Consider the following 12,522-nt stretch of genomic DNA (forward strand, 5'->3'; position numbering starts at 1 on the left):
GCCTCAGTCAGTGACTAGCTGGGTAAGATGATCTACCTGCTTACTGTATCTGTTGGACACTGGGAAGTAATAGTGTGGTAATTGGAGAGTACTTTTTTTTTTTTATTATTATTTCTTTATGGTACCACCTTGACCCTATTTAAAGGGGTTTTCAGGACAGGAATATTGATGACTTATGTTTGACACCCAGTAGATCTATTGTTTGAAGCAGTCATGGCACTCAAGCAAGCACCTCTTTTGTTTCACAGGCTAGTGATGTCATATTCATCTGTCAAATAAATGCACAGCTGCTATACAGTGCATAGCGTGGGGCTTGGTATTCAGCGAAGAGGCTGTAGGACTGGTTCAAACCTTGTGGCCTAATCTAGCAGCTGACTGGTAAGGGTGCCAGGTGTCATAGCCCCTCGGATCCAATATTGATGGCCTAGGAGACGTCATCAGTATTAGAGTCCTGAAAAACCATTGAAAACTAATAAACAATAGCTGAAAAACTCTTTTAATTATAGCAATGAACACTATAGAATGAAGGGTAAGAACAGTGTTGCTGGTGATAAAAGTGGTGCAGGGGACACAAAATATACTTTATGGCCAAAATGCCTTTCACTGTATTGGTATCAGAATCTGCCCCACAGTATGTAAAAGGGAATAGTAACAGGAATGGATGACATGAAATATCATCAGATAATTTCATGTACTACTATTTCATCAGACTATAGGGTGACCGTATAAGAAGCGAAGTAATATCAGACTTACCAGCTGACCAATCTGTTCTCCAGAGTCTCTTTCCTTGTAATGATTCCATCAAGAATATCCGCACTTGTCTGTGGAGCAGGTGCCGGAGGAGGGAACGGTATCCCACCATGTTGGGGTGGATTTGTATCCCCAAAGCCATTAAGCTCCAATAAAGGCTCTGGGACTTCTTCTATCTGGTCATCCTAAGAATGAATTGAATACTTTTAAATACAATATACCCTATTTCAGTAAATTAATGCAGTTGGTAATGGAGTATTTCTAGGGTGCAGAGTATTATGAGTTAAGGTACACACCTAGAAACATTATGCATTTATGTGAATGAACATGTGCTATCAGGGCCAATTTAAAGGGGCTCTATCAGCAAAATCATGCTATCAGAAAATCTAACTACAGAGTCTTTACTATAGAACTGCTAGTGAATACTGATGATGTCACCTCCTCCAAGTAATGATGTCACCTTCAATTTCCTTTGATATCATCCTGTGACGGATATAACAGTAGTGTGAATCCAACCTAATATGTAAATCTGAAAAGGAGACAGCCCGCTTTTTTTTCTTTTGTACATTAGACTGTGTCCCCCAACAGAGGTAGGGACTGAAGGTGAACCTCAAAAAAGCGCTACACTTCCATAACCATACGCCTTATCAATTCCATAGCTCACACCAGAGATTGTTAGCAATCCTGAATGCAGTCATTACATCCTAAAGGCTGAGCGCAAACTGAATCTCAACATTTACCGGAGTGATGTCCGTTTCCTGCACACAGCTGCCGGGAAGTGCTAAGATTTCTTCTTCAGTTTCAATAGTTTCTGGCATCTTAAGAAAAAAAGAAGACAAAAGGAACATAATAATTGGGAACAATGATGTTTTAATTCTATGGAAATATTCCACTGACTGAAGAACAAGAAAAGATCTAAATTATGTAATTGTAAGAACTTGTTTACTTACTCTTTATCCATGCAATCCTTTTGTTTCGCTGAGAGATAAGCGGCGCCAGACCCTCGGCAAACACTGGCCCAGATGTACTAATAGTTACAGGCGGTATGAAAATACATCAGATTTATCATAGTGACTGACACTGGGTGATAAATCTGATGTATATTTAGACTGTCTAGTCTGAGTTTATAGATCATCTTTTAGTTGACTTTATGCCAAAATTTTGGTGCAATTTGGGCACTTTTTTTTGCATTTAAGCCATGCTCCCTTTTTTGTTAAATTTTTTTAGTTCAAACTAGATGTGCCACATTTATGCCAGAGCCCATTTGTAACCACAATAGTAAATCTTCCCCATTGTACTGAAATACCATATACCTTTATAACCGTGCAGTATCCTGCCTGTCTTTCCCTGCTCATCTTAGAGGGGGGAAAAGTAAAAAACTGAGGGGTACAGTAAACTATAGCATACCAAACCATTTCAACCTTAACCTGATCCTAGCCATTAGATTGAGGCTAGGATATTATTAGCGATTCCTCCCCAACTCTGATTGAATCTGCTGCCAATTTAAGGGCTCGTTCACACGGGGCAAGAGGGGGATGGATTTTGGTGCTGAATCCACGTCATAATCTGCCCCTCACAATATCGGTATATGTAGACCGCTAGCTTACTTTTTTCCATGAGCAGCAACATGCCGCTCACAGAAAAAAGAAGCGAGCTGACCTTTCTACAGGCGGATTCCGTGGCTGATTCAGCATCCGCCTCGCGGCAGCCCCCTCCGGCCTAGGCCCATTCATTAGGGCTTATTCCGGAGCGGGAAGCCGCAACTGTCAGAGCCATGACAGTCGTGGCAGGCGTAGTTTGGCCCTATTGTGACGCGGCTTCCCACGTCACAATCAGGACCAAAATCTGCCAATGCGCGCCATGTGTGAGCTAGCCCCAAAGGGAGTCTGCCACCAGAATCCAGTATATCCTCCTAGCAGACAGATAGTTTAGGATCACCTAAATTGAGCAGTGCTTTCCCATTATGAATCAGTGCCTTTGTTGCTGAGAAATCTCTGTTTTTGTCAATATGCAAGTAAGCCCATTAGAGCAACAAGGGTGTTGACATTGCTCCAAAAAGGTAAGCAGCAACTCCCTCATTGCTCTAAAGAGCTCATCTGCATATTGACTAAAACAGGAATATTTTGGCAACATAGGCAGCAATTCCCAAGGGGAAAACATTGATAGATTCGGGTGGCCCTAACCTATGTGTGGAGCTAGGGTAAGATGCTGGATTCGGGTGGCAGGTTCCTTTTAATGTCTATTGAAACTGCCCAACAGCCCCAGATGTTTTCATTTAAAAGGAAAAAAAACATATATATGTCCAAAAAGTTGGATTTTTTTCAGTTATTTTTTTTCATCGTCAGCCTTTGTTTTCCCAGGAGATCAGTGGGGTCAAAGGTGTCTGGCAGCTGCTTATCATCCTCTATTGAAATCACATGCACATTTGGCCGCGCAAGACGTGAATGTTAATGAGTCGGGGCCGTGAGCTGCCGGCCAGCTCAAGACAAAGGCAGTAATATGAAACTGAAGACAAAAACATCTGTAAACACCAAGGAACTACTGTTTTTGTAGAGAATACTATAGATCCATTGCACAAGTATGACTGGGTACGATAGCTCTCTCTCTCATATGAGTAATTCTTTGCCAGGCTGACAAAAATATTTAGCAAGGGTACAAAAAAAACCCAACAAAACAGTCTATGTAACGCCAATATTTAAAGGAAATGTGTAAAAGGTGCTGCAAGTATCCAAGAAGGGGAAGGCAGATCTGTCTCCCGCCTGACTGTGTAATTGAATCTGTTGTCTAATGTTATGGAAACAACTTGTTTTATCACAATTCACACAGATGTTTTCCATTACTTAGACGCATGTAAGCTTTGGTGACATTACTGAGATGGTGCCAAAACCAAATGAAGAATGAATAAATTACCTTTAAAAGCAGGGAGTGCTCGCAGACGGGGGTGTTATGTTCTATGAGTAATTAAAATATGAATAATTCATCTGTACTGCTTGTAATGGGAGCCCTAATGGATGTCCTAGGTATTAACCCATTAGTTTTCACTTGTATATCCCAGAACTGCACGACACACAATACTGTCAAACAGATGTAAGTGTATAATATGTCACTTACGATATATTTAACACTCCCTATTCATATGCTAGATAGGTTCTGGCTCAGCCACTCTGTTGTTCAACTACTATAGGGGTATTGTCCTCTCGTAAGGTTAACACATGCTATTACTTTATGATCGGTGGTCACACATCCCATGAATGAAGGGCCTGAAGTGCTGAATCAATGCTGCGGCCTCTACTGTGTTACACACACACACACACACACACACACACACACACACACACACACACACACACACACACATTATAGCAATTATAGCAGTGTTACAGATCCCTACACTGATGCAGGCTTAAGTGCTGCTGTGAGGGGCCCCAATGCGGATTCAGCGATATGCCGTCGCTTATTGAGATGAGAATACCCTATTAGTCCCAATGGCACATTGCATTGCCAGATCCACATTTGCTTCTAAAAAGTATCCATGTTGTAAGTAGCCTTTAGCTAAAGATACAGATAGAGGTGTATGGGGGATGTATGGGTTGGGCTTTTACCTAATCCCCGGAGATAAGCAGTGTAATAGATGTCTGGCAGCCACCCATCTACTTCTATTAAATTAAAATATCCAGGATGTTCAGCCAGGAGGTGGGGGTGTCAGAGAACACAACTGTGGATAGTATGATTGATTGTATGGGAAGCTTTACAGGCCATTAAGGGGGTTATCAGCCCCATAAATTGATAACATACTGCTTTAAGCTTGGAATTAAGAATTAAAATGACTATTAGATATCTGTGTATAAACTGTGAAAAAGCGATTCAAGGTTAATATATACTGTGAAACGTGTTGCTTTCTCTTTTTTTTATGTATATTGTGAGCCCCATATATGGATCTCAGTTTACTTTTTTTTTCCTATCACTGTCTTTGTAGTATCTTTGTAGTATCACTGTCTTTGTGTCTTTGTAGTATCGGATGAAATCCACGCAAACACAGGGAGAACATATAAACTCCTTACAGATGTTTTTCCTGGCGAGATTCAAACCCAGGACTCCAGCGCTGCAAGGCTACAGTGCTAACCACTGAGAACCCATGTTTCTCCTGCTTCCACTTTTTTTTCATTGCTTTAACACATCTACAATAAGAAATAAAGCAGCTTTGCAAAGAAATCCTGTGTAGTCTGATCTTGCAAGATGCCATCTACTTAGTGCTAACCTATTATACATTACCAAGAAATAGGGGATAAGCTGTATGGGGTATATATGGTTTTATTGTTTTAGTTTGTGACTCTGAAGACAGATCGGTCTGCACAGGAGCTATAGACATAAGATGGTAGGAGACCTTTAATCGAGACAATATGCAACAACAGTTTGTTTTTTTCATTTTATTAACATTGGAGCAACAAAACAAATGAATGGGCCTAGTTTGGAGGGAGTCGTTGTGAGGCGGACGCCATGGCTGAATCAGCCGCGAAATCCACCTGAAGAAAGGGCATGTCGCTTCTTTTTCCTGTGAGCGGGAACAAACTGCTCACATTAAAAAGAAAGCTAGCGGTCTACATAGACCTCTATTGTGAAGGGGCGGATTTTGAGGTGGATTCCGCGTCAAAATCCGCCCCCTCTTCCCTCGTGTGAACTAACCCCTACACACAACTCTCCTTCTCTGAATACTATGACCTCTACATCTTTAAACCATATTCAGATTACAGATTCTAGCAAAATTTAAGCATATAGACCTAAACTCAGCCAGAACCTACTGAAATTCCACCTGTAAAGAAAGTGAATGTATTTTTTTATTTACAACATCCATGCAGAATAATGAATGTGATGCGGATTTTGAATTAGAAGTATATTCCATTATTACTGCAGATTGTACAGCAAAGTTGTGGATTAGCCCCATTGTTTCCACTGGTACAGCCACATCAGAAACCAAAGTTTCAACCTCACATTTTGCCACAGAAAATCCATGGTGCATTTGCCCAAGGTAAATCCAGCCAGTGTGAACAGTACTTATTTGTTATTATTACTCAGCTCTTCCATGGCACCGATTAACCAAACTTGAATCAATGTTAAATCAGATTTAATAAAATGTGGAAAGTGGAATCTTAGTTTCTGCAATATCCAACCCATTAGAGATGCCATCCCAAGAACAACACTTATTTTCTGTACACAGGATAAAATGATAAGCGTCTGACCACTGGGACCACCGCTGATCACATAAATGGGGGCTCCCATGTTCCCTATTTCAGTCAAGCGGCAGGTGCATGTAAGCTGGCACTTCATTCAAAGTCTGGCACAGACAGAGATAGCGGGGTACAGCATTATGTACTGAAAATCTTACCTGTATATCAGTTTTGATAGGACTAGGCGTACGAGGTGGAGGATCTGGACTTGGTGTCCTAAGGATTGTTCCTGGGCTGTCACTAGTAATGCTGTCTATATCAACACAAGGTAAAACCTAGAACAATTAAGGGTATGAGAGGTGTCATTTATGTTACAAGGATCAGGTAACGCTTAGGACCAAGAAGGTCAGAAGGTTTAAAGATCGTAAAGCAGCATGCAGTCAAAGCGATGTAAAACGTGGCAGAGCACACAGTAAGTCAATCTGGATCTGGCACAATGTAGTGGCAGCTGCTATGAAAAAAAGCCACAATGTAGATGGGAACAAAGTCTTAGTAAGGTTTACAGTAGAAGTTACAGCATTTTATTGGACTGTTGTTCATGATCATGTATCAAGACTTATAAAACACACTTGGATATTTATGAAAAGAGTAAAAAAGCATATAAAGCGAGAAATGTAACTAGTACCTGAACACTAAGCTTTGGGGGATCCTTCTTCTCCGACCTCATCTCCACTACAGCAACATTGGGTTTCACAACATCTGTCTTAGGTTTTGGCAGCATTGGTGGAACAGAAACATTCACAACAGGCTGAGGGTGAGTAAGGATTACAGAGGATGGTAATGGAGCGGCCCTATCAAATCGTGGCCTCCCTGAAACCAAAATGTTATATTTGAGAGACAAGAAGTACAGCAGAATAAATGATGAGCTCGTAACCAAGAGCCCAACAGTTTACATCACAATAATGCAACTGGGGGCACCAATGGTCAGTTTGAAAGTCCTTATTCTTAAAGGAGCTGTCCAGGGAGTAGTTTTACACTTATTTCCTCCTAGGAGTATTAAAAGCTGTACCCTGGGGATTTCCAGACAGGTTCTCCATCCGGGTCCTATGCTCAGAACCACCACCAGCCCCTGGATCGCTCTACCTCCTCTCCCATTTTCTCAGGTAGTTACCTATGCTGTTGGAGCTAAAGTCAGCCACCACAACAAAGGTAACTACCTTTGAAAATGGGAGAGGATGGAAGAAACAAAGCGAAAACGGGGCTGGGTGGTAACTCCAGTCATGTGTCCTTGGGTCGGAACCATTCTAGAGACCCTAGGTACAGCAAGGAAAAAAAGGCTCACTATAAAGAATATTCTGCATCTACAACATGGTCATTTTCATAAATAAATACTTACCGTATATAAGGAATTTTGTTTTAAATCTTGAATATATTATTCATTATACATGGATTTCGCAAATTCTAATGATAACATTATTGATATTCATTCAGACAAGAGGGTGGATGAGGTGTATTTGAATAAAAGCGACAGCTCGTGGAGGTAAGGATACTGCTACATATAGACATTGCAGAAATACAAAAATATTCCAATTACAATATTCTTTCACGTCTCATAATTGCCAAACCCACAACTATAAAGTGAAGCTGCTATTTTTAGGTACAATCTCTTCAAAGTGCATACCACCGTGTGCTCACTTATGGGATTCCATGGCATAATTTGTTCTTTTTCTTGTGACTTCCATCTCTATATCACCCTGGGACCATTGCCTACAAACAATGACGCTCCAGTGACACACTTTCTCTGCTTGAATCCAGAGAGCAGAGCTGTGTCACTCATAACATGCTTCAAGTTCTGCATGATAAAATTGCAAGGGCTGTACCATACAAGTTCTCCTTAGTGGGAGATGGGAACTACTAACCCAACCAATGCTGAAGACTAGACAGCTGCGGTCACACAGTTCTAATGAAGGAGATGGCCGTGCAGCCTCCCTGGCTGTAATACTTATCTTCTACACAGTCCAGTCACATTAATGTAACCACCTGTCAAAATCCAGAATAACCAACTTTGGCAGAGCGGACCGCTGCGAGACGTGCAGGAAGAGAGGGGATGTTGTGATGATGTTCACTGGAATGTTGAGCAATGCCAACAGGTTACGCGGTTGAGCATCCATGGCGCGAACAACCCGATCAAGGTGGTCCCACAGATTCTCGATTGGGTTCAAGTCCGGGGAATTTGCTGGCCAAGGGAGTACGGTGAAATCATCCTGGTGCTCCTCCAACCATGCACGTACACTGTGATATTTATGACATGTCGCATTGTCCTGCTGGTAGATGCCATCATCCTGAGGAAAAACAATTCGCATGTAGGGGTGAACATGGTCCGTAAGGATAGATGCATACTTGTGTTGATCCATCGTGCCTTCCACAATGATGAGTGCACCCAGATGGCTGATGACACGTGCCTTCTGCAATTGGTTATTTAACGTTGACGTCAAAAGTAGGAGGTGGTCACATTAATACAGTATGACTGGACTGTGTAGCTTATTTAGAAAGATGAGTAGATAATCCAAGTATAGACCTGAGCAGGCAGAAATGGTACTGGCTCTAGCTGCCCATATGATTCTATTTTGAGGCATCATGGGATTGACGGCAAACATAAAAAAGGGAATGCAAGTGAAAACAAGAAAGTAGAAAACCAAGATGGAGTCTTACTTGAAGCAGAGAAGAGGCTGTGCTGCAAAAAATGAGTATAGCATACATAAAAGTGCCGTGTAGGATATACAATCGTGGGGGAAGTAGACAGAGAAAATTATGTCTCCATTGGAGGTCTTCTTGAGCATTGTACAGTAGATCAATTATACAATAGATAAATTTCTTCAATAACAATGGATTCTGATCTTCATTGAGGACATGTCAGGGCCTTAACATGTCTTACAAATAACATGGTTACACTCTAATGGTCGCCAAAACTGCATCAAATTTTAGTTGCTATGTCCACCAAACAATAAGTGGTGTAGAGATAGACAAAAGTGTCTGAAGATATGCCGAAATTTATCACCAAGAAACGGGCACTGTGATAATTCGACCCCGTCTTTAGTTTCTACCCTAAATTTACAAAGTCTATTAAACAGAGTTCTTTTTTTTTTCTCCAGTGTACGGACCTGAAAAATCCACTTAGAGAAAGGCTAGCGGTTTTTAATAAGTTTTTCTTGTCTCCAAAGGATTCCAATGGACAGTATTTGTAGATCTGCATCTACATGTCCCAGCAGGGCATTTGGAGATTTATATCAGAAAAAACAGACTCTGGGACTCATTTTAAGCTATGGACAAGGGTGGACATTCACTTTAAAGCGAAGCCACACTAGCCGCTCTCTATTATGTTGTATAAGGGAATGGCAAGAACAGCAAACCCCTAATAAAATGTTATTACAACGTGAACACTCCCTTTAGCTGTGAAACTGTCTCCAAAGGTTAAACTTAGTTAAAACACATCATAAATAACCACAGCTTGAAATGATAAATAGAAAAAAATGACAAAATAACCAATAATGAGATATAATTCTTCCTGGATGAATGAACATGGAAGAGCACAGCTATATAAACACTGAGGGATTTGGGAATAAATCAGCTAGGGTGGGATAGATCGAGCAGCTCCAACAACTCTGTCTATTGTCTGATGTCAATAACGCAGACCCATGGCGAGGACTCGTACCAAGGTGCACCAATATTGTCCAAACATTCTGCTCTTTGAAGATGGAAATATGCTGTCTTTTGAAGATTAAAGTCCTGCCATAATCCATACAGTTAAAGGACAGGCAAACTTTAAAGGGTCACCGAGTTCAGAACTCTATGAATATATCTATAGTTCTCATGTACAATATGGCTTTTCAGGGTTTCTGTAACACTACAGAGAATCATTTCAATCTTGCTCACAGTCAGGGGTCTTCGTGAACTGTCCTTGATACTCTGCACTATGCAGATCAATTGAAGAACCTGGTTTAAGGTAAATTATACTTCCGGGGCAGATAATGCTTAGAAATAGTGGTCGGCCATAGCAGCCAGCTGTTCATAACACAATATAAAAGTCATGATTGCTTGCTGCTATCGTTCCCAAACCAAGAGTGGATAAATACGTCCTTGCCATTTCCCATTGCCTTTGGCTCGAAAACAGCAGCAAAATCTACAAACAGGTTAACACAGTTTTTCTGCATTGTGGAGCATCCGACTAAAAGTGTCTTACCTAGTGGAATAGCCATTGGGATGAGGTGTCCCTGCACTGGAGCGCCTGGAGCATATGGCTCTCTTGATGGACTAAATACATACTGAGGCTTGCAATTCTTTGGTACAGAGAATTCAGGAGATCTGGATTTTATAAGGGTTCTCTCCATTTCAGTAGAACTGGTCTGTATCTTAGCAGACTTGACTTTGATACCTGCAAAATCCATCAAAAGCCTTATAATATGCTTTTTAAACAAACAAACAAAAATAAAGTCATGTATTCAGACAGTGGGCACCATCCAACCTAACAGCAGACACAGGAGGGCTCTATGCTGCTGAAAGGTCTTCAGGCAAACACAAAGGGTCCATAATACATGTAATCGTGGCAAATTTGTCATCATGGACTTGCCGCCACCTAATCCACCACTATGATGTATGTTGGCGGGAAGGCGCATGACAAATGTCATCCACATGCTGGGGCAACACGGTGGCTCAGTGGTTATCACTGTTGCCTTGCAGCGGTGGAGTCCTGGGTTTGAATCCTGCCAAGGACAACAACTGCAGGGAGTTTGCATGTTCTCCCTGTGATTGCATGGATTTCCTCCCATACTCCAAAGGCATACTGATGGGGAAAATGTACTTTGTGAGCCCTGTATGGGGCTCGCATTCTACATAAATAAATATATATAAAAAAAAAAATATCTGCCATTCTGTATATGCTAGCAGTTCCTTGGCAAGATCATATATTAATATACCACAGAAATGCAAGTACACGAGTATGACGTCAGGGGTGCACGGGAACGCTCACAGTGCACGGAGGGCTCATTTACTTATGCATTTAAAAAGTCATTCATTAATTAAAACGGGGGGGAGGGGGGGGTCTTTTAACAAACGATTAGCAGGACTTGAATAGCCTTTTTAGAGGCTATTCAGGCATAAGTTTATCTATAGTAGCAAAAATCCAGTGATAGAGCCCCTTTAAAGGGGTTTTCTGGCCAACATTAGAGTTTCAGAATGTGATCTGTCAGGGTCCGACACCTATCAGTTGCCACAGAACTTTCTGAAAGCTGCTTATGGACAAGCAGTGCATGCAGCACTGCTCCTATACAAGTAATATGCAGTGTACTGGACTGCTGCACCACTCCTACCAATAATACTGCAGTGCCGTTCATAATGCTAGAACAGGCGAGGTTCTGTGCATGCTGCCCATCTGCTAGTGGCTTCCAGAACCCAGAGCTACAACAGCTGATCTGAGTCTGGGTTTAGGACCCGCACAGATTACATATTGATGAACTATCCTGTGGACAGTGAACACAAAAAGTTGCATGAAAATTAGGTTCTTGGTACTTTTTACATTTTGATCAAACTGTAATTTTAAGCCCATCTGCCACACCTGCCCCATTTGGAGCCAGAAAACCCTTTAACTGATTTGTCTAATTTCCCTCTATAGGCTTAAAGTCACATACCCCTCACAGTTTCCAGAACTTTAGGCCTCTGTGGCTTGGACTTGGCAGGTGGAGAGCCATATCGAAGATATGGACCCTTTTTAAGAGTACTGCGGTGTCCTTGATAGACTGGTGTCCCATACACTCGGTTCAGCATTTCTTCATCCATCACAGAGGACACATTGAACTTCTGAGGAACCTGGATAAAAGGAAGACCTCAGTATCAAAATATATTTTTAAATGTACACCAGATAACCAGGTACACACAGTATACACACGACATCGTTACATAACTCCCCAGATATGGCTTAACCACAGATGTACGATGTCATAGGAACAAAGCAGTCTAAAGACACTACACAACCAACAAGGTTTTGACACTGAAAGAGTACCTCCAATGAACATGCCAGCCATGTCTCCAACTACTAGGAAAGTCAGAGGTTAAGGTATTTAGGCACCTGACTCACCCATACTGAAGCCAAATGGAGCATGCATGAGTTCCCAATGGGGAGAAGGGAATAAGCCACTGCCAGACACCAGTGGCAGTGAATTATCTACCCTGAGAATAAAAGGGTTGAGCATTTTGAAATCCCACAGCTTAATCCTTCTTTCTCCCCAACTTCTGCCACAGGAGGAAACTCAGGACAACTCACATTACATGGCTGGATAGTCCCATCAATATCAGAAGGTTTGCATTGTAATCTCATGTAGCTCCAGTAACAACTTTGGACCTATTTCAATAAACATCTGGTGGATACCATTGTCAATCACTATAGCTAGTCAGTGGTAACTACTGTTTCATGCTTACATTAACATCAGGGAGAAGGGGACCCACATTTCTAAGTGAGTTCTGTATTTCATTGTGGGGAACACCTCCTCCGCAGTCAGTCAGTTGAGGGGGGGATGAAGCAGCTGCACCAGAGCTCTACAGTAGAGCTCCCTGC

The 12,522-nt window shown here is 41.7% G+C and overlaps 1 protein-coding gene across 1 annotated transcript in view; it reads right to left on the reverse strand.

Moving 5' to 3' along the window:
* KIAA0586 (KIAA0586 ortholog) overlaps nt 1-12,522 on the reverse strand; it is a 102,119-nt gene that overhangs the window by 56,934 nt on the left and 32,663 nt on the right. Inside the window, exons 15-20 of the mRNA XM_075282718.1 lie at nt 11,600-11,777; nt 10,156-10,347; nt 6,601-6,785; nt 6,134-6,250; nt 1,491-1,568; nt 754-935 (exon numbers count right to left, since the gene is read on the reverse strand). Of these exons, the coding sequence (XP_075138819.1) occupies nt 754-935; nt 1,491-1,568; nt 6,134-6,250; nt 6,601-6,785; nt 10,156-10,347; nt 11,600-11,777 (932 nt within the window). The remainder of the gene's footprint in view (nt 1-753; nt 936-1,490; nt 1,569-6,133; nt 6,251-6,600; nt 6,786-10,155; nt 10,348-11,599; nt 11,778-12,522) is intronic.

This window comes from Leptodactylus fuscus, chromosome 7 (genome assembly GCF_031893055.1).
Source record: "Leptodactylus fuscus isolate aLepFus1 chromosome 7, aLepFus1.hap2, whole genome shotgun sequence".
Taxonomy (NCBI): domain Eukaryota; kingdom Metazoa; phylum Chordata; class Amphibia; order Anura; family Leptodactylidae; genus Leptodactylus; species Leptodactylus fuscus.